The sequence below is a fragment of the Drosophila teissieri genome, chromosome 4 (assembly GCF_016746235.2).
Source record: "Drosophila teissieri strain GT53w chromosome 4, Prin_Dtei_1.1, whole genome shotgun sequence".
NCBI classification, from domain to species: domain Eukaryota; kingdom Metazoa; phylum Arthropoda; class Insecta; order Diptera; family Drosophilidae; genus Drosophila; species Drosophila teissieri.
Window position 1 is genome coordinate 578,694 of NC_053033.1, and position 21,714 is coordinate 600,407.

The window sequence follows — 21,714 nt, forward strand, 5'->3', positions numbered from 1 at the left end:
CAGGCGAACAGAAAATGGCCCAAAAATAAGATGCTGCACCATAATATATAACTAGTAAGAACTCATATATTAACATGGATATTTTAATTTTTAAAAATTTAAAATAATGCTATAGTAGCTGGTGTGGCTGCTGCATTAGTTATAAATGATCAAAACTTATTTTCAGATTTGATCCAATGTAAGCAAAACGCGACGGTCTATCGATAGGTCAATAAATATATATAATTATATAGTTCTGGGGGGTTCTTAGTATTTATTTTGGTCCGCCAGAAGACTTCGGAAAAAAAATTCTGTTTCCTACTAACCGCGTAAAACATTAAACTGAATTTTTAAAAAAAAAAGTTGTTTTTTTGGCTTTATATTTGTCTTGCAAAATTTCAATCCAGTCTAACGAACAAACAGATAGATTGGATTATGTATAAAACCCTATTATCCACTGCCACAGTCAATTATAATTCACCAAAACGGAGCAGAAAAATTAAATTATACAATACTCACAGTAAGTTTAATGCCCCTACTTTATTTTCTTAAGACTCAGTCTATTGGTAGTTGTTTTGATCAGAGCTTCTCACATCGCTTAAATTTCCAACTATTTCTCTGGGATGTTCTCATTGAGATGTCGGCCCTGTTCCAGACTTACTTCTAAATATCTACACGAATTCGATATAGTTAGAAGTGTTAAATATTTTGAAATTTAAATAATTTATTTTTTGTTATATTCATTGATAAATAATGTTAATTATTTCGAGAGCAGTCACCTCAGTACTTAAATGAATGAAATAATTTGTTTACTCTCACATTATTTAATGTAAAAATCGGATTAGACTTTGAACCCAAAATCTCCACAGCACTACGTAAAAAGCTGACATAATTTAAAATTAAAGGGACATATTATATGTAACTTATGCAGTAACTTGAAATATTTGAATAAATTGAATAGATTTACATATATCAATTATCAATTAAATGGTTTTTAGTTGGAATATTGAAACAGTAGGGAAGAAAGTGTCATTCATACATATATGTTTTTATTCTTGACGAGATATACTTAATGTCGCTGTGGAGTTTAATTTAAGAGAGAGATTTAAATCGTATAAAGTATACATACCGTATGGTATACATATCAGAATAAACTTGAAAAGTGAATGTTTTAGTGCTAGTTGTACTAATATTTATGGTAAAAGCTGGCAATCCCCTTTTTTAAGCTATTTTTCATGCAACATAGTGCTTTGCAAGTGAGAATTTAAATATTATTTATTTATTGTTCACTGTATGCTTAATTTGTAAACTAAGCTACGGGATGGGTATCAGCCATAGCTGCAGTGGCTTTCGGCTGAATTATAAATATAAAAAATTAGAAATATAAATATATAAAAATGGCATTAACAATTAAAACTATCTAATTTATAGGAAAAAAGCTGGCTGGCCAACACTGACACAATGGTTGCGCCAGCGCCTGAATAAAATCAATAAATCAATACTAAAAGTAATTGTAATTCCTAGCGTGTGTACGCTTTTAAAACAGGCATCATTACGCTGCAACGCACAAGTATATATAAATTCGGAGAATTCGAAATAAACATTTGTGTAAACAATAGGACCTGTAAACTGTTTTTTTATACATTAGATGTATTTAAAAAAACAAAACGCGTTGGCTTGCATAAAAGTCTCCAATATGGAGAGACATTTTAAAATTTCGTCTTCAATTCTTTTCTGTTTAAACTAAAGCAACTTATGTACATAGAACCTGCTTGTTCTTGTTGATACAAATAGTTAAAACGTTCATTTTACTGATACATATATATATATACATACACACCAGTGTACATATGTACTACAGATGTACTCATTATAAAGTAATCAGCTAAAATTTAACCTTTGGCAGCAGAACTCATTAGCTGAGCGGAATAATTGAGCTCCCAACCGAAAACAACTGCATTACTTTGTGTCTAGCTACATATGTAGATATGTACCTGTGATTGTAAGTATATGCTCGGCTTCGCTGATAAGAATTGTCGTTACAATTTTTAGAAACCTGTGGGAAGTCTGGCTTAAACTGTTCAAGCGCAATAACCATGCGAATTTTGGAAAACTAAAAACATACGTCGAAGTCTACTTGCTTAGAAATGCCTTTGTTTGGCAAAAAAGATTCGGGCAAAAAAGCCAAGGCGAAGGACATAAAGGAGCTCAATAAGCAAGTGTCGATTGAAGAGAAATATAATCTTCACGGACTTCTTGGGACGTACGTGCCATGCAGGAACATTTAAAAGTACTTAATGATTAACTATTTTTCACCGCTTCATAAGTGGAGCATTTTCAGAAGTACGCCTAGCTGAAAGCAAAGATCCGCCAGGCGAACACTTTGCAGTGAAAATAATTGATAAAAAAGCTTTAAAGGGAAAGGAAGAATCTCTGGAGAATGAAATTCGCGTTTTGAGGAGGTAAGAACCTTAATAATTTAGAGTTGACGTTGAAGGAATTTTAAACCGGAAACCAGTAATAAATAAAATAAAAAGCAAAATATATTTTTTGCCTGTAAACGAAAATAAATTGGGAAATTTAACATTAGGTAGTACTCTGTATTCAAGTGTGGCGACTATAAAATAGTGTTTGGCGTTCGGCCTAATAAAATCCCTGGATACTTTTTGTTTAATACTAACTTATTTTACTTCATTTTACGCTTTCCATTACTAAAAATTACTAAAGTAAAGGTTTCGTTAACGTACCGATTAAGATATTACGATTGGGTCAATAGTCCGTTTTGCATTTAATATAACTTGTGTTAGGTTGATAAGTTTAATTGTTAAACGCAAATATAAATCTATGGAAAAATATATATATATAAAACCTTCACATTTAAAAAAAAATAGAATAACACTTTACCGGTGCAATGCGCGTATTTTTTAATAAAAAAGGATATTTTTATCAACCAACCATCCATTAAGTAATTTAAAATATTTTGACCATTTATTATTTTATTCATTGGTTGAACCATGTAAGTATAGATAAATTATTATTTTTAAAGTCTATATTAAAGAATGAACTGTAAAATACTATGTTATACATATTGAAACCATAGGATCAGTGGGGATTGTTCTTGCCTTATTATTCATAAAGCATTATAATCCGGTATAAACCCGTTTTTGACAGGTGTTTTATTTTTATAAAACTCATAAGAAAAATATCGGAATATCAGCTTAATAAATATATATATTGAAAATAAGTCATACTTTCTTTAAATTAAAGTAATTTTTATTTACTGCTAGGAATATAACCTTTGGCTTGCCATAGCTAGCTTCCTTTCTTGTTTCAACCTGAAAAGGAATACCTATAATTCGTTCAATCTTTTACGATACAGTACTGCTGTTTCAAATCCTTGTTTTAATTTGTAGAAACCACTTCCGCTGAAAATAGTGCAGTTGGGAAATTGTGTTTATAAACGATCGCACTTTTGATATTAATAAATTAATAAAAGGGTATACTAGGTTTGTGAAAAGTATTTAATAGGTAGAAGGAATCACAAGCCGAGTCGATTTGTCTATGTTCGTGTGTCCATAAAATCTAGAGTGTAAGTATGCTTACATGGTTGTCACGCCTACTCTAACGCCTACAAACAGCCCAAAACTGCCACTCCCACACTTTTGAAAAATATGTAGACTTATTTTCTTTTTATTATATAATATATTTCTATAGATATATCCAAAAGTTTTTGCTACGATCTAACGTCAAAAACTGTCGCGACCACACTTTTGAACATTTTTTCATTTTATTATTTTCTGTGAGTTTCTATCGATATGCCAAATAATTTCAAAATTTCTTGTTCGCACTCCCACTAGCGGATTAACGGGTATTAACGGATTAACTTCCCTTCGTAAAAAAGTACTTAATATATTAACTTTAGAGTTTGTTGTATAATCCTCGTAATTGGTTGTATGATTAGTTACAACATCAATTTTCATATCGGTTTTTATCTATTTCGATCTAGAATTTTTGTAGAGAAAAAATCGTGCTCAAGGAACTTGATTTGAGTATTTTCGAGCTCAAAATTTAGACAAGATTATGATCAGCATACTCAGATTGAGATCGAAACATTCTTAGTTTGCAAATGACTATCGATATTAAGCGAATGGGTTCTTATTATCGAGACGACCTGACCTTGATATTGATAAGAACCGATCTCGCCTTTGAGAGGATCCGATCTCACATTTAAGATAACCAAACTCATTTGCAATTGGGAAATCCAAAAAAAAACTTGTTTTTGAAATAAATTTGACTTTACATAAATATTACATAACATATGCTTAAAAATTTTACATTAGATTAGTATAGCCCATGCTTAATGCTTCATATAATTCTTAATATACATATATACACATTTATAAGTGCGTTGTTTGTACTTACAAGTGGAAAAGAGGTTTTACTGGCACAAATTTAAAAAGTCATTTAATTAATAATTAATTAATCTTATCCTTACACATTTTTCTCACCAACAAATTAACGAAGATAAAATTAATAGATCGGGAATTTTTTTATTGAAGAAGAACACATTTAAAAATATCACAAAAATACTTTAAAGGAATATGAAAGTCCAAATATATTTAACCTAAAGGCTATTTTTGTTTGGGGTATTTGCAAACATTTTTGTGCTGTATTTAAATCAACAGGAACTCGCGGACTGCGCTACTCCGAGAGGACTACCTAATACATACATTTAAAATTAAGATTTTGATCGAAATATATAAGTTCCAAAAGAAACATATTAGCATAGCGTACACTAGTTGCATAGTGTTTGCGCAAACATCTTAATTTCCTTGGCTTTTTATATTTATTTTCTTGTTTTACAAACTCGTTCTTGTTGTTTGCTTAATTTACTTTCTTTTCATGTTTAGGTTCAGTGCAAATCATTTCGACGGCAAATGTCCAAATGGAAAGCGGTGAGTTCATATCCCAATCCCATTTTGAACTTTTGCACTCGCATATAAAAATCAGTCTTAAAACAGCGATTCGAGGCTTTTGTCACATCACATCACATTATATTAAAAGAGCGTTTCAAGGCTAAACTTTACGTTAGGTATTGAGGTAAAGGTGTATTTAAAATATTTTCATATTTTCTACATCCCTCGAGGGCAAACAATTATTGCTTATATTTTATTTATAATGGTGATGATACCCACAGAAAATCAAGTGATTACAATTTTGCTTTCAGGTTAACTCATCCAAATATAGTGCAACTCTTGGAAACGTATGAGGACAAGTCAAAGGTGTACCTCGTTATGGAGTTGTACGTTAATGAAACCTGTATCTAGTGGTTTTACTTTTATTTTTGGTATTTACAGGGTTACTGGTGGGGAACTCTTTGATCGCATTGTAGAAAAGGGGTCCTACACTGAAAAGGACGCTTCTCATCTCATAAGACAGATACTAGAAGCGGTTGATTATATGCATGAGCAAGGTGTCGTCCATCGTGATCTTAAGGTAATACAATTTCTGATTTATTCTTGAATATATAGATGTATAGGCAACGGATCTCTAAAATGTATAAGGTTTAACGAAAAGTAATATATATCAGCCTCGCGGTTTTTTGTCTTTCAAAAAATGGATAACTAAGTCTTTTTTAACGTCTTATTTTTAATAAATTGATTTTAATTGTGTCCTACACTTTTATATCCTATCCCCGTTATGCTGGACACGTTTATGTTGCGTATATGCCTATATAAAAACAATTCAAATAATTTAATTAGAGAATTAATAATTTTTGTAACTGTAAGAATATGTGCGATTTACACATATTTTGCAATTATAACAAATGTAAAATAATAAACAGACATTCTACTCTGCCTAAAAAAAAATTAAATAATTTTTTATTGAATAACTATAAGCATTAAACATTAGAATTAAATAACAATAATGATTATTTACAGCCGGAAAACTTACTCTACTATAGTCCCGACGATGATAGCAAAATAATGATTAGCGATTTTGGTTTATCTAAAATGGAGGATTCTGGAATTATGGCTACAGCATGTGGAACTCCAGGATATGTAGCTCCTGAGGTGCTAGCGCAAAAACCGTATGGAAAAGCCGTCGATGTGTGGAGTATTGGAGTGATATCATACATTCTCTTATGCGGCTACCCTCCGTTTTATGACGAAAATGATGCTAATCTTTTCGCACAGATTTTAAAAGGTGTTATAAAAAAACAGTGAAGGAACCTAACTTCGGTAAGCCGATGTTTATAGATAGATCCCTGCACAAATCAACAGTGTTCGAAACATTTTTTTCTTAAAAAATTTTTACAGTATGATTCCAATGTTTTCAAATATCTACAGCCCAAATATGTTAACGATGGAAAAAAAAAATAATAATTCAGATCACATTTTCTGTGGATGTGTTGTAATTCTGATCATTTTCAACATTCCTGATTTGGGACAAAATATAACAATTTTAGAAATATAGAAATATATTTTAAATATTTAAAAATTATATCAATTGATCATTAATTGAATTCATAACCTTACCGAGGATGATCAGATTCCAAGATAACTTTTAATATTTTAATACAAAATACTAAGATTTACATATATATACATATATATATAATATATATATATATATCATAAAATATAATATAATCATATAATAATAATAAGAATTATGTCTTGGAATTATTGACACAAAAGCTTTTTAAGATTTTCAAAACATTATATAGCTTAAAGTAAATAAAAATACTGTTGATTCACGTAGGATTCTATTGTATACCCTTGTAGACCGTTACGAAGACACAGCCTTCTAATATCCTCCTCGATTAAGATTAGTTTACCAATTATAAAACTTATCATATCTTAATTAAGGCAGGTTCCTCTAATAAACGTGTTTTTCAAAATCTTTGATTAATATAACAAAAAAAAATTATTAATTAAAGTTTGGATAGGTGAATAGACATATCTATGTTAGTTTATATGTTATTTTTATACCCGTTACTCGTAGAGTAAAAGGGTATATTAAATTCGTTGAAAAGTATGTAACTGGCAGAAGAAAGCGTTTCAGACCATATCCTTGGATTAGTACAAAAATGCCTGTCTGTCCGACTTATTCTGCGTAAACTTTTGTCTCAGTATCAAATTCTATCTGTAAAAAACATTACCTGAAGCAGAACGGCTGACAATATACAATTTCGTATCAAAGACGCGCTTTATTATCAGCGATCGTTTCAATGAAATAAATATAATCCCTATATATAATTGATTTTAAACAATTTTATAAAATTTAAAGGAACTAATTTGTTAGACGACATTAAAGAGGGAAGCAGCAAAAGATTATATACGATTAGTTCTTTTACTATTGGGTTTAGGAGTAAATAATTTCAGAAAATCCGAGCCTCATTCTTTCTCCCTTTATGATTGCTCAGTTATTAACAACATTATTTTGATCTTAGGTGATTTCGAATTTGATTCACCCTATTGGGATGAAATAAGCGAGTCCGCAAAGCATTTCATTAAAAACCTAATGTGCGTGACAGTTGAGAAGCGGTATACTTGCAAGCAAGCACTTGCCCATGCTTGGTAAGTGTCGAATAAAAACAAAACAGGATAACATTAACACAGGTAACATTTTGCTTACCGTTATAAACCAGGATTTCAGGAAATGAGGCCAGCAGCAGAAACATTCACGGAACGGTGTCAGAACAATTAAAGAAAAACTTTGCAAAATCTCGTTGGAAGGTGGGTGTAATAGAGTATTTATAATAGCAATGTATATATTTTTTTAATTACTTTTTTTAGCAAGCCTATTACGCCGCTACAGTGATCCGCCAAATGCAGAGAATGGCGCTCAACAGCAATAGTAGTGCTAATTTTGATTCTTGCAATAGTAGTAACCAAAAAGACTCTACAACTCCAACGGCAGCGACTGGGGCGTGGACTTCTGATGTTTTCTCATCGCAGCAATCTGCACAATCTGCACAAGAAGTCAGCAAGTCGGGAGGCAGCACAAATGCATCACAGTAGCAAAGTTGATATTCAAAATAATGTTACATATATGATGTTTTAAATTACATTTTTGAATTTTAACTATTGTCTAGTCTAGTAAATATCTCGTACTTACGAATCGGATAACTTTTCATTTAAAAATGGCAAACAAGTAACATATGATGTGCATGTGCGCCTGCACCGATTTTAGTACTAACACTATACGTTGTTAGAATTATAATTGACGATTTACATTTTGACGAAAATTTCATTATTAAAGTCAAGTACTTACTCAAAAAATTGATGTGTTAAAATCTAGGTTTTTAACGAATTTCTATTGTTATTCAGCTCTCAATGCTTTGCAATTTTCAGGTATTTATTTGAGTTTTTCTAAATTCGCTAAAATATTTGATTTTTTCTATTACAAATCAACAGATCCAAACCATTGCAGCTACCTGTTTATTAATGAGAGAAGTAGTACATTATTTTTGTAATACATTTAATTTAATTTTTTTAGCTCCAAAAATGATTGTGATGGTCTTGCACTGTTATTTTTTAATGTTTTTTGTTATATAACCTATTTTTATACTGTTTTCATAATAAATATTTAATTGAAAAATTTATAATTTCTAACTTTTTGTTTCATCGAACAGTAATATAAAAATAATAAGTCAGTACAACATTAATCCAAATTGAAAAAGGCTATGAGGAACCTTTCGCAAACATACGCGTTTCAGCTTTGGGATACACTTGCGAACGGTGAATTTTAAGTATAAGGACTGTAATATGACCAGCTTTTTGTGCCGAATACGTCCGCTACTTGGTGTCACGTTTTCGTTTCTACGAAAAAGTTTGTTGGGCGTTGACTGGAAATATATAAGATGCAATAAAAACCAACACATTACTATTATTAATTTGATACTAAATAGTACTAGACATTAGTCTACGACTAATACTTTTTTGTAACAAATATCTATATTAAACCTACAAATTGTGACCTCACTCAAGAAATAATTTTTTTTGTGACACAAAACTTAACTTTATGATTAAATTAATTAATTAGTATATGAGACTGCTCAAATATTCGTTTTTGATCATAAAGCCTTTTTATACCCGTTGGTTGTAAGGTAAAAGAGTATACTAGATTCGTTGAAAAGTTTGTAATAGGAAGAAGCATTTAAAGTATATGTATTTTTATTCATATTCCGTCCGTCCGTATGAGATTGACCATGCAGATTCCAAAGGCATAGACGCAGCGCATGATTGATTACTGTTGTCACATATTAAGATAATATAGACATTTTTATACCCGTTACTCGTAGAGTAAGAGGGTATACTAGATTCGTTGAAAAGTATGTAACAGGCAGAAGGAAGCGTTTCCGACCATATAAAGTATATATATTCTAGATCAGGATCAATAGCCGAGTCGATCTGACCATGTCCGTCTGTCCGTCCGTCTGTCTGTCCGTCCGTATGAACGTCGAGATCTCAGGAACTATAGAAGCTAGAATGTTGAGAGAAAGCATACAGACTCCAAAGATATAGACGCAGCGCAAGTTTGTCGATTCATGTTTCTAACGCCCACAAACCGCCCAAAACTGCCACGCCTACACTTTTGAAAAATGTTTAGATATTTTTTCATTTTCTTATTAGTATTGCATTTTCTATCGATCTGCAGAAAAACTTGTTGCCACGCCCACAAACCGGCCAAAACTGTCACGCCCACACTTTTGAAAAATGTTTCGAAATTTTTTCATTTTTGTATTAGTTTTGTAAATTTTTATCGATTTGCTAAAAAACTTTTTGCCACGCCCACTCTAACGCTCACAAACCGTCAAAAACTGTCAGTGACGAAGATTCTTCTTCACACTTCCACTAGCTGAGTAACGGGTATCAGATAGTCGGGGAACTCGACTAAAGCGTTCTCTCTTGTTTTTTTTTAGTCTACCCATTTTCTATCGAAAAACCAAAAACATTTCGGCCATGCCCTTTCTGACGACTAAATTTGATTTTTCTTGCCTATTTCCATCGATTTGCCAAAAAAATTCTGAAATTTCTTCGCAATCCCACTATCTGAATAACGGGTATCTGATAGTAGAGAAACAAAACTATAGCGCTCTCTGGTTTTATTATACTCGTTTCTCATAGAGTAAAAAGGTGTACTAGATCCGTTAAAAAGTATGTAACTGGTAGAAGGAAGCGTTTCCGATCTATAAAGTATATATTCTTGCTCAGGATCAATAGCCGAGTCAATATGGCCATTTCCGTCTGACCGTCCGTATGAACGTCGAGATCTCAGGAACTATTAAGGCTAGAAAGTCATAAGTAATGCAGAATCCAAAGATAAAGACGGAGCGCAAGTTTGTTAACTGATTTTGCCACGCCCACAAAACGACCAAAATTGCCACACCCACACTTTTGAAAAATGTTTAGAAATTTTTTATTAGTCTTGTACATTTTTATCGATTTGCAAAAAAACTGCTACGCCCACTCTAACCCCCACAACTTTTGTAAAATTTAACATTTGTTTTCATTTTATTAATTTTGTTTGTTTTACTTTCTACCGATAGTACTCAAAATGTTGAAATTTCTTGTTCGCACTTACACAAGCCGTTGAACTATAGCTTTCTCTATTGCTAGCATTTAAAATAATAATAATCAAAATAGTACATTATTAAAATGTTTAATATTAGTATGTTTAATATTAGTATATTGAAATAAAAATAAATTATCTTTAGAACGTATGGGATAGTGGGGCAATCTTGAGAAAAAATCTTAATATTTTAGCTTCCCGGGATTTCGACATGGCTTAAAAAAATATAGTTATCTAGTCGAAAATGTATCCTTTACTACGCTGCAAACTTCTGATCAATCAATATATCCTATATAAGTATATACAAACATTTGGATATCTATATATAACTATCGTCGGAACTGAATAATTTTGTCACTTAGATGGGTATAGGTAATTTAAGCAGAATACCGTTTTCTCTGTTTTACATATTTATAAGCATGCCAGACAGACTCTAGTACATACCATTATACAAAAACAAAAGTGACGATCACATCCACAACATGTGTAAAAAAATTGTAATATCAACCTTAAAAGCAAAAAATACTTGTTTTGTGTATATGTGTATTTGTATGTGGAAGTCGCTTTTCGATCATTTATTCAAACTGTAGTGGTTTTAAATATATATTATTCAGCTTAAAACACTTTTGGTTGGGTCGTCATTATGAGCCCTGCCTTACCACAATAAAATATGGTATTCTAGCAGGTAAAACTTATTGCTCAGCCTTGCTAAGGCGTTTTGCTATGACTCTAGATTCTAGAAAATAATACATTATATTAAAAGTTAATTTATTGGATAAAAACCTTCAGCAATGCTGAGAACAATATAAAAATGTATCTAAAAATTTGATGTTGCAGATTTTATTAAGGTTATAACCTCGTATATCAAGAAACATATTGGTTGTCAAGGTACGCATATAAAAATCAATGTATAATAAAACTGTGATAAACCAAGATGATTCTAATTATTTATTGGGTAATTTTTTTTTTGTTTCGTCTCTTTTTTTTTTCAGACCCGTGAATTGTTTTTTTTGTTACACAAACGCGACAGAACCAATCATCGTTGTCCTTCGGTGCAAAGGTTATTCCAACACAAATCCTAAAATAAACGTTTTTTTAAGTAAATTGTAGGATAAAGTTGGCTCAGCACAATTATACCAATGATACCAAGCGTCGCATCCGTCACATCCAATCATAGCAGATCCATCGTCGACTTTTCCACAAGCGGGGCAAATCCATATACGGTTACCCTCGGCGTCAACATATGACGATGGACGACTTGGTTCCGTAATTTGCATTGCATTTGCATTTTCTTCAGATATATTTAACGGAGAACTACATAATCCACTTTTTGACACTGTTCCTGTACTGTTGCCTATCACTTGAACAAAGTTATTCATGATTGTATTAGGCGCCAACATTAATTGTTGTGGTAATAAAACAGAACTAGCCGAAAGCGTGGAAGAGGCAGCATTGCAGTTACTAGGGTTTGATAACCAACCGGCAGAATTGGATGAGCTTTGATTAACAGGAAGTTGAGCGTTACGCAGCGCTGGTGTGGAAGGTACTGGTAAGGCTGGCGTAGAGCAGTTTCCTAAAGGCAGTGTATCAGCTGGAATAATATAATTCTATTAAATTGTATATAAGGAATCGTATAATAACTCCCCGTACATTGTTTGTTTTTAGGCGGCCCGGTGACCAATGGGGAAAAACGAGCAAGCTCCGGAGAAGTATCCCGTTCACGCTCCTTCTTTCCTAAAGGAAAAATAGTTGTTGGCTTTAGTTTCCCTGCATCTGTCATCTCATTTTCTGAAGACGAAAATAATGTAGGTTTTCCACTAAGTTTCAGTGTTAGTTTTGGTATTTGATTTGGAGACTGCGGTAACTTTGGACACATTCCACTTGTGGCACCTAACGGTGGATTTATTGTCATGGAACTTGATTTCAATACAGGTTCAACGATATTAGTCAAAGGCACCTTGGTAAATTCTTTTGTGTCATCTGGTATATGGACTATAATCTAAAATAAGAAGTTATTAAAGTATAAACATGACGTTGAAAGATTTTGCTGATATGTAGGATTAAGATGTTCATACATATACCTAAATCATGATATAGATTTCGATGCTATAAAAGATATATGTATGTATGTGATCCCTAGTGATCCCAAATAATCATAAAAAGAACCCTCGCTAAATATTCTAAAACTGTACCATAAAAACTATGAACTTTATGTTTTTTATATATATTTACATATAAATATATACATAATTACATATAATAATATATATATTTATATGTAAATATATATATATATTTACATATAAATATATATATATTTACATATAAATATATATATATATTTACATATAAATATATATATATATTTACATATAAATATATATATATATTTACATATAAATATATATATATATTTACATATAAATACATATAAATATATATATATATTTACATATAAATATATATATATTTACATATAAATATATATATATATTTACATATAAATATATATATATTTACATATATATATATATATATATATATATATATATATATTTACAAATAATTATACATATATGTATATTTATATTTATAATATTAAATTAAATAAGGTAAAGTATGAAGTCAAGTGCTACGTCACAAAAGTTAATATATGTAAGTCCTTTCGTATGTCGAAGAAGTGATCGTCACTTTCTTTTTATCTTACTATGTATAAGGTGTCTGTAATTAAAATACAATAATATGGAACTACTATAAATTTGGAACATAACGCAAAAGAATTCACTGTTTTAAAAATGTTTCCTAAATAACTAGCCATTTTCAAATAAGATGTTTTTGTAATTAAGGAATTGACACCAACCTGCTTATCCTTATCCTTTTTCCGTTCTTTTTTTTGCCTTTTATCATTGGCCTTTATTTTTCGGTCGGATTTAAAAGACGGTAAACCAAAGCGGTCCTTTCTCTTTGATTTGTCTTTCTTTTCTTTTTTTTTTTTAATTTTCCCTTCTTTCACCTTCTTTAGCTTTTTATGATGTTTGCGCATTTTTGGTTCCAACGCCGTCAATCCAGTTGGTGTTATTGTAATGTCTTCATAGTTAGAAAACGTAGACAAAATATGCTGCTCTTCTGAAATTTTCATTTGATTCGGTAGAGTATTGCTTTCACCTAAGCTACTGAATGGCGCTATTTTGGAGGAATGTGCCGAACTACTTGTTCTCGACAAAGGAATAAGATCTGCACCCCCAGCTAAACTGAACTTGTCACCACCCATAAAATTAGGCAAGTTAAATTGCGGAAATGAATGTGGTGATGGCGTGTGGGTTACGCTTTTTACATCGGGAAAGCTAAGTTTAGCAGGCTTTTTAAATTTTTTAATTGATTCGTTAGAGTTTAGAGACACAAGATTCCTTAGTTCCATGTTGGATTTTTCTTCACCAATAAATGTAGCTGAAATAGTCGAGGAGGTCTGTGATTCTGCAAAGCTGGTATAAGCTGGAGATGATATTGGGGGTTTTCGTTGAACCATCTGCCTGTTGTGTAATGATTCATCTGAATCATCGGAAACCTCTATCGGATCATCAGGATCTCCAGATGCCTGTTTAGGTGGTTTCGTGTTCATTTTGCTTGTAGCCTGTGCAGATGACTTTTCTAAGCTAGTGCTGGCACAAGATACGCTTTTACCTACAGTTACAAATAAGTTATTTTTATATTAATAATATATTTACCTTCAAACTTACACTCAGTAAATTTCATTGAGTCGGGTACTAATGGAGCAACGTTGCAGTAGTTTCGATCCATTTGCAAGTCAGTTTGCGTTGAAGATCGGCTCAGATATTGAGCAGTATCAGTAACTAAAACAAATTATCGTTAATAAATTTTAATATCATTTTATATTTCGGACGGCAAAATATGGAATACATTTTTTGGGTAGTAAATGTAACATAATCGAATTTTTTTACTCTTGCTTAAATTACACATTAAATGTGAATGCAAAAAGCGACGAGCCGTTTATATTATAATTTAATATACAAGGAAGTTGGGGACATATAATATGAAGAACTCTACCAATTGCCTGTCTTTATGTCCCAAAAGGTGATTAAAATTATGGATTGAAATTATTTTAAGTCGAGACTTAACCCAACATTTTTTTAGAATAAAGTTATAAACTAAAATAGTTGGGAAAGGTTACATAGTTTATTTTATACAACAAAATATTCCAAACTATAGAGATATTAATAGTAAGTTGATGTTAAAATCACAATGATTCCGCGACAGTTAAATATTCTTATACTTCCGTAAGTTTTATTCTTGAATGCATAAACATTCCTTTTCTAAAAGTTATGTGACTATTTAAGATCATTGGAATATATAAAAATAACTTATTTTACGTACCAGTAGAATCTTTAATTGGTGGACATCGAGCAGTATCCGCGGCTGATCCTTCTGGTCCAGGATACTCTATGAACGGTGAAATAGGGACTCTGTTACCGTGATTCCCAAAGCCGACCAAACCAGTGACTGCAGGAAAAAGCCCAGGCCCAGTAGGAATAAGACCAGGTCGTGGTGGAAATTGCAATAGTGGAAGCAACGGAACCATTCCAGTTTGATTTCCAGGGTAAATTGAAGCGCTGGAAACAATCGAAAATTTATCTGCACATTGCGCATCATTATTTTGTTTGGTGGCACGAATAGAATCATGCAGTGCTGGTGTTTTTTCAGGGGAACGGCCCTTGCTGATTTCTATTACATTTTCTGGTAAGTATGTGCCATGTTTTGATTTGTACTTCTTTTTTTCCTTTTTATCTTTTGCATACAATTTTTCCAAAAAATCACTGGAGGACTGTTCAGTATTACACAAGTTGAGAGGTTCTGTTGGCGGAGATACGTTTAAAGAACTTTGGGTAATTAACATTGGAGATGATGCTAGAGGTAGTGTAATAGCCTGACTTGACTTTTTCCGTTCGACTGAATCAACCAAAGATTGCGATACAAAATTTGTATGTTTTATTACATTTTTTCCGCCAGGTTTGCGACCTCGCTTTTTAGGCTTTGCCGAATCAATAATTGACATTTCAACGTCTGCCTTAGTTAAAGGTAGAGTTTGATCGAATATACCGCAAGGGTTGAATTTCATGCTGGAAATGTTTATTTTTTCAGAATTTATACCAAGTGAAGGTGTAGGCGTTATAGTAGTCCCCGATGGAAGACTAATTAATGGCGGAGTGGTCACTGTGCTTCCAAATACACATACTCCTATTCCAAGAGGTACCGAAGTACCTCCACTATCTTGGCGTGGAGTTCGTGGCTTAGAAAATTTCTTAAAAACGTCCAATTTACTTCGTTCTGGTTCTGATGGGTTTTTTTTTGCTGGTAATAGCACTTGCGAGTTTTGAATTACACATGGCTGCACTGGGTTATTTGAACTTCGAAATTGATTCTCAATCTGGTTTATTGCTGAAGTCGGCTGACTAAGGATATCAGCTTGTAAATCATTTTCGGTATTTGAGTTACCTTCTATGGCAAAACCGTTTGTAATTTGAGAATTCTGCAAAAATGGTTTCTCGTCAATGTCCAGTTGAACATTTTTTTGTTTATGTTTGGACTGCTTTTTGAATACTTTTTCTAAATGTTTTTTATTTGGATCGGATGATCCTCGATTTAATCGTTTTTTAGATTTTTTTACGTTTTGCATTTGATTACTTGAGGTGTCACTTTGAATCTTTGAGGTTTCTTGATACATTTTTAACGCCTTGCGCTGGGACTTCTCCTGAGATTTTTCAAAGGGGTTAATTATATTTTCGCTTTTGCCGGTCTCGCATATTAAATCATGCTTCTTGTGTTTATTCTTCTTAGGTGTTGTAGCAGTTAATATTGTTGAGATCGGATGGTTGTTAGATGCATTTATTATTGAAGACTCTAAATGCGCACTTGTCAAAAATTCAGCATTTTGTGTTAAGATTTTAGTTTCTGCGAATTGGTTGGGAATGATTTTTCGTGGATTTACTGCTGTTTCTCTTTCAGAAATAGCCAGATTTGGAGAATTTTCTACCGGATTAACAATTAACGACGATGGTGGCGGTGCATCCAAACCTAAAAATTTTTCTAAAAACACCGATACATAAAAATACTTTAATCTGGAGTATAAGAATAGGTCCTACCAACTATATCCGGTATGAAATCTTCGGGTAGCTTGCCTTCAATAGCTGGACTTAGGAATCCCCCTGTTGTCATTACCACGCTGCTCATTTCGCGGACTGAGCGACCAACATCCAAGTCAAAGGCATTCGACTGGAAAGTCATCACCGCACTAGAAGAGATAGAATCAATGTGTCCGGCGCCCAACTTATCGGCCGCACTTTTTGAATTAAACTCTGATTTTGAGCAAAACTCTTGCTTTTCCGAAAATTCTTTTTGAACTTCGTTTGGAATTTCACGCAGTTCAGGGTCCTGCATTGGTGGCAAATACTCAAATATGTAGACAGGTCGTGTTAGAGTTTCTGCGCTTCCAGGTTTAAGGAAGTTCATGTTTACAGATTTTCCGATGGGAAACTGCGGTACATCCCGGATGAATTCAACAGGTTCGACATTAGCTATGTAGTCCAATAGTTCTTGAACGTTTAAGCTAAGATTTTTTATACTGAGCCGTGCATCATTAAGGTTAGGCTCGATCCGATTTGCTAAATGAATAATATAAATTTATATCAACTGATATTTCTATAAAATTTTATTTTTTTGTTTTCTGTTTGGTTTTAGCACGAATTTTTTGAACTCATAAATATAAATATATGAAATAGCTTTACCCCAAAAATAAAACAGAAAAGAAGAGAGAACGCTATAGTCCAGTTCCTATATATATTTTCTACCTAGATCGTAGAAGTGCAATGGGCGTGAGACATTTGTGCGGATTTTGGCATGTGTCGTGGTATCTTTCTGAAACAATCTTGCACAAAATAGACGTCTATAGAATCGGCTAGCTTAATAATAACTTTTAAGATTTTATATTCCCCAATCGATACCGTTCATACGGACGGACAGACTCACACACAAACTCATGGCCAGATTGACTCGACTTGTGATCCTTATTAAACATACATACATATATTCAAGTATACTATATAAGGTGAAAACGCTTCCTTTTAAATGTCATATACTTTCATCGAATCGAGTATACCCATTTACTCAACAAGTACCGGCTATAACTACTTGGGGTTTGTACATTTTTATAACGGCTCGGTTGCGTTGGTTTACTACTTACCGTGCTCCATTTGTCCATGCATGTCTCGCGCGAACTCCTGTACAAACTTCTGCAATATGTCCTGCAACAATTCCAAGGGTGCACTCAGAGTGCAGCTGTAACCAATAGTTTGCGTTATTTGCGCAACGACGACAAGAGCCAAATCTGAAGCGTATCTGTCTGCCATTGTTTTCTTTCATGAGCTACCCTTTTTTCTGAATGCTGGGAATGCTGTGAATATATTCCACGTACTTCCACTTGCTATACGAATTGATTGACTTGGTGTCTACACCTCATATAATATATAAACTAAAAATTATTGATGTACGGGTCGCGATAATTGTATCGATATTGTCTGTGGTGGCTCATAGCACGAAGGTAAATATATCGATATTTGGGAATTGCACTTAATTGTAAATAAAAAAGACTATTAGATACGTTATTACAAAAACAGACTACAAGAAAAATTAAAACGTTGTGTTCGTGCTATTTCTTGAAATAGTTATTGACCGATGGAAATTTAGTAAAAGGTAGCCAATGAAATTCAATTCCAAAAAAGGCTTATATCCCCTCATAATAAACTTTGTTAACTATTTCCCAAACATAAATATTGCAAGAAACTTAGTGGAAAAAGGGTATAATGTGTAAAGATTTACAACTATTGAGTACTGGAGCTATCTTCGATCACTTAACAAGCAAATAAGTATCTTAATATAATATATTGGGTTTGGCTTAGAAAAAGCATGTGAACATATTTTCGGCCTTTAATATCTTTTAACAAATGTGAAACCGAAGTACATATGTATGTGTTATGGTATATGTAAAAATTGTTTATCTCCTTTAAAGCAAGAATCATTTCAACTTTTCAGACAATTGTTAAAATACTCCTTCCACATTGCGCTGGATGACGCGTTCACTCTCTTCTTTAATCCAATAAGAATTTAGAAATGCAACCATTGAACTCGAGCATTGATAAAGCAAAAAATTTTTTTGTAGAGAGCGGGATCTTAGGATCCGTTAACTTTAAAGATACGCATGACCTGATTCGGAAGATGTCTACCATTCACATTGACGCAACTCTTAAGAATCAGGTAAATAAGGAAGATTCCTTTAGTTTCCAACGATTGCACGTTTGCACAATAATAGGTGTAAGTATCTCTTGCTAACTACGACAAAAGATTTCTAATGTAGGCCTTCCACATTTTGTGACCTTCACTTTTCGAGTAACTAGCAACATATGTCCGCCTGTCTATCCATATGAACGCTGTGTTCTCGGAAACTATTAAAACTAGCGAGTTGAGATTAGGCGTGGATATTTTAGTGACCCTGTGGAAGCTTGTTTTGGAACGTTGCCACGCCCGCTCTAATGCCCACATACCGCCCAATATCAGTTACATAAAATCTATCAACAATTAACAATAATACGAATTTCGTTCGTGGATTAAAGTCACTGGTAATTTATACACAATTTCTTATTTTGTATTCCATGGTTTCGGCCAAATCCATAAACGCACATTTGTGCAAAATGTTTCCTTGTTTCGAAGAGGGGTGGTCATCCAAATTGATTGCTAATTGCATTGTTTTATAACACTATATTATTTCAAATTAAAAAAAAGAACATGCGAGATACCTTGCACCTTTTATTGTATTCGAATGTGTATATGAATGCATGAGTGAGAACCAATTTTTTAAATACAGATACGTGAAACATCACTGTGTATGCGATCGAGGGTATTTAGCGAAAAAAGTGCATTGAACAGTTTTGACGATACCCTCAAAAATCTTCAAAACGAAATTTTGAACATAAGTGATTCTTTAGTCTATGGCGAGACTAAAATCATACTACTCCGTACCGAAATTGGCAAATTAAAGGTAAGCAATTTTATTGCAATTTAATATGCCTTTGAGCTGGAATATCTATCCTATATTTTAAGTATTTATCAAAATTTGAAAAACAATTGACCTTGGTTCTTTCGATCCCAATATGTTTTAATTATTTATATGCCGATTTTTTAGCAAATTCGGACCAAAGAAACAGTCGGAAAATCAAAGTAATATAAAAGAAGACCTTCGTTGTAGCTCGGTATAACAAGAGACATTAAAATAACGAGATGCGTAATGCCCAACGATTAGTTTTTGTTGGCCTAGAGCAAGCTCCACTCGCTCTCAAATATTTGTGCAAAATTCAGAGAGAGGGAGCGCTTCTAGAACCACCACCCAGTCGGAAGTGGAATTATTCCGGAACACGTTCCGGAAAGTTACTATTCCATTTTCATACGTCCCGTGCAACGCAGCTGTAAGCATTCTTTGAAAGGCATAAACATTCCCTGAAATGCTTCTAGATGCGTTCCCTGAAAGGCTTCTGGATGCCTTCCTTGACAGGCTTCTGGATTGTTTCTCTATAATTTTCCGAATTAATTATTAGATGTATCCAATAGACACGCAAGTGTATTCTAACTGAAGTAGAGGAAAAAAATTTGTTAAATCCATTTTGCGATTAAATTTTTTTAATAAAATTTCGTGTTTTCGAAGAATTTATTTATTTAATTACTGAGTGTATTTTGTGTTTTTGAAGAATTTATTCATTAAATTACTGTAACCGTCTGTCTGTATGAACGTCGAGATCTCAGGAACGATAAGAGCCAAAAAGTTGAGATTCAGCATGTAGGCCCCAGAGACATAGAAAGGGCAAGTTTGTTGACCCATGTTGCCACGCCCACAAACCGCCCAAAACTGCTACACCCACACTTTTGAAAAATGTGTTGATATTTTTTCATTTCTTTATTAGTTGTGTAAATTTCTATAGACCTGCAGAAAAACTTTTTGCCACGCCCGCAAAACGCCCAAACCTGCCACGCCCACACTTTTGAAAAAGGTTCTTATATTTTCTTATTTATCATGTAATTTTCTCTCGATTTTCCTAAAACTTTTTGCCACGTCCACTCCGCCCACAAACCGATAAAAACTGTCAGTGTTTAAGTCTAGACGTTCTAACTTGTTCTAATATCTTTGGTATAACTCAGTTTGCATATACGTCTGTGCAAGGATTTGAATCGCATTAATTTCACGTTGAGAGTTTGACAGTAGGACAGTTGGCAATGCGAACTCCTTGATCAATTCATAGAAACCCAGAATTAGAAATTCTTAACGCACGAAAAGATTATTTTAGACAGTTTGGCAGTACAAGAAAATAAAGCAGCAAAAGTTTTTCCCGACAATTATGGTATTTATTTGATCAAATTACTCTTCCCTAAAATGCCTGCAATTCTGTCTTATCGAAAGAAAAACTGAGTTCTGTAGTATTTATGCTTTGAAAGATAATCCAACTAAAACTTTGCAGTGAAAAACATTTTTTAAAAATATAACGGGTATACAAATAAAAGTGAACTCTATATTCTACTAAAAAAATAGAAAAAATGTATTTAAATATGGGTATAGTAAAATCCATGTTGCATAAATATGTAAAAAGTCAATTTATTATTTGAATAATTACAAATGTTATTTAAATTTAATTTTATCTAATCTTTCAGCAGGCACTACAAGCAATAATGAATGACCAGATGAACGCTCTTGACTACTCTGATGAGATGATCACGAAAGTTAAAGATTCCACGCCAAATCTTTGTGTATTTTGCAAACCTAATAGTTTTATAAAAGGATCGCCGAGCTTCAGTTCTTTTAACAAAAACATTTTAAAGTAAAAATAATATGAAACAAAAATGTAGCTTAAAGAAAAAAACAACAGCCTGTATAAATGGCACGGAAAGTATTTTATAATTAGGTATTTTATATTTGGTATTTATAAATAAAAAACCCTTATCTTTTCCATTTTAATTTCTTATTTGGTTTGCCCTGTTTTTAAGAACAATCTCTGCCGAATCTTTATTATTAAATGTAATGTTACACTTTTAAATTTATCT

The 21,714-nt window shown here is 32.6% G+C and overlaps 3 protein-coding genes across 8 annotated transcripts; 2 read left to right on the forward strand and 1 right to left on the reverse strand.

Moving 5' to 3' along the window:
• Nucleotides 1-335: 335 nt before the first annotated feature.
• Nucleotides 336-8,102, forward strand: LOC122622872 (calcium/calmodulin-dependent protein kinase type 1). 4 transcript variants are annotated; one of them, XM_043801498.1, is made up of 10 exons: nucleotides 336-499; nucleotides 2,032-2,242; nucleotides 2,307-2,441; nucleotides 4,890-4,934; nucleotides 5,207-5,281; nucleotides 5,337-5,475; nucleotides 5,922-6,186; nucleotides 7,436-7,562; nucleotides 7,634-7,721; nucleotides 7,782-8,102. In XM_043801498.1, exons 2-10 carry the CDS (start codon nucleotides 2,127-2,129, stop codon nucleotides 8,004-8,006), a joined length of 1,215 nt encoding a protein of 404 aa, XP_043657433.1. In that variant the 5' UTR covers nucleotides 336-499; nucleotides 2,032-2,126; the 3' UTR covers nucleotides 8,007-8,102. The 4 variants fall into 4 exon arrangements, with proteins under 4 accessions (XP_043657433.1, XP_043657436.1, XP_043657435.1 ...); XM_043801497.1 differs by lacking the exon at nucleotides 336-499 and adding an exon at nucleotides 1,414-1,549; XM_043801500.1 differs by lacking the exons at nucleotides 336-499; nucleotides 4,890-4,934 and adding an exon at nucleotides 1,412-1,549.
• A 3,282-nt stretch (nucleotides 8,103-11,384) lies between these two features.
• Nucleotides 11,385-18,108, reverse strand: LOC122622876. The gene is made up of 8 exons (XM_043801516.1): nucleotides 17,816-18,108; nucleotides 16,719-17,237; nucleotides 14,953-16,662; nucleotides 14,298-14,411; nucleotides 13,421-14,241; nucleotides 12,211-12,559; nucleotides 11,698-12,151; nucleotides 11,385-11,638 (listed from the first exon to the last, which is right to left on the reverse strand). Exons 1-8 carry the CDS (start codon nucleotides 17,979-17,981, stop codon nucleotides 11,509-11,511), a joined length of 4,263 nt encoding a protein of 1,420 aa, XP_043657451.1. The 5' UTR covers nucleotides 17,982-18,108; the 3' UTR covers nucleotides 11,385-11,508.
• A 342-nt stretch (nucleotides 18,109-18,450) lies between these two features.
• LOC122622834 lies at nucleotides 18,451-21,628 on the forward strand. 3 transcript variants are annotated; one of them, XM_043801392.1, is made up of 4 exons: nucleotides 18,451-18,596; nucleotides 18,664-18,885; nucleotides 19,493-19,666; nucleotides 21,328-21,628. In XM_043801392.1, the coding sequence occupies exons 2-4, from the start codon at nucleotides 18,742-18,744 to the stop codon at nucleotides 21,493-21,495; spliced, it is 486 nt and encodes a 161-aa protein (XP_043657327.1). In that variant the 5' UTR covers nucleotides 18,451-18,596; nucleotides 18,664-18,741; the 3' UTR covers nucleotides 21,496-21,628. The 3 variants fall into 3 exon arrangements, with proteins under 3 accessions (XP_043657327.1, XP_043657326.1, XP_043657328.1); XM_043801391.1 differs by having other exon boundaries at nucleotides 18,452-18,596; nucleotides 21,325-21,628; XM_043801393.1 differs by having other exon boundaries at nucleotides 18,476-18,596; nucleotides 18,791-18,885; nucleotides 21,325-21,628.
• The last annotated feature ends 86 nt before the right edge of the window (nucleotides 21,629-21,714 follow it).

Bases quoted from the DNA above. Each gene is read 5' to 3' on its own strand.
- LOC122622872 (XM_043801498.1), top strand. From the start codon at position 2,127: ATGCCTTTGTTTGGCAAAAAAGATTCGGGCAAAAAAGCCAAGGCGAAG. The intron at 7,563-7,633 runs GTAAGTGTCGAA...GTTATAAACCAG, and splicing joins CAAGCACTTGCCCATGCTTG to GATTTCAGGAAATGAGGCCA. The intron at 7,722-7,781 runs GTGGGTGTAATA...TACTTTTTTTAG, and splicing joins TTGCAAAATCTCGTTGGAAG to CAAGCCTATTACGCCGCTAC.
- LOC122622876 (XM_043801516.1), bottom strand. From the start codon at position 17,981: ATGGCAGACAGATACGCTTCAGATTTGGCTCTTGTCGTCGTTGCGCAA. The intron at 14,412-14,952 runs GTACGTAAAATA...AATTTGTTTTAG, and splicing joins ACCAATTAAAGATTCTACTG to TTACTGATACTGCTCAATAT. The intron at 14,242-14,297 runs GTAAGTTTGAAG...TTGTAACTGTAG, and splicing joins CTCAATGAAATTTACTGAGT to GTAAAAGCGTATCTTGTGCC.
- LOC122622834 (XM_043801391.1), top strand. From the start codon at position 18,742: ATGCAACCATTGAACTCGAGCATTGATAAAGCAAAAAATTTTTTTGTA. The intron at 18,886-19,492 runs GTAAATAAGGAA...TTTTAAATACAG, and splicing joins ACGCAACTCTTAAGAATCAG to ATACGTGAAACATCACTGTG. The intron at 19,667-21,324 runs GTAAGCAATTTT...CTAATCTTTCAG, and splicing joins CCGAAATTGGCAAATTAAAG to CAGGCACTACAAGCAATAAT.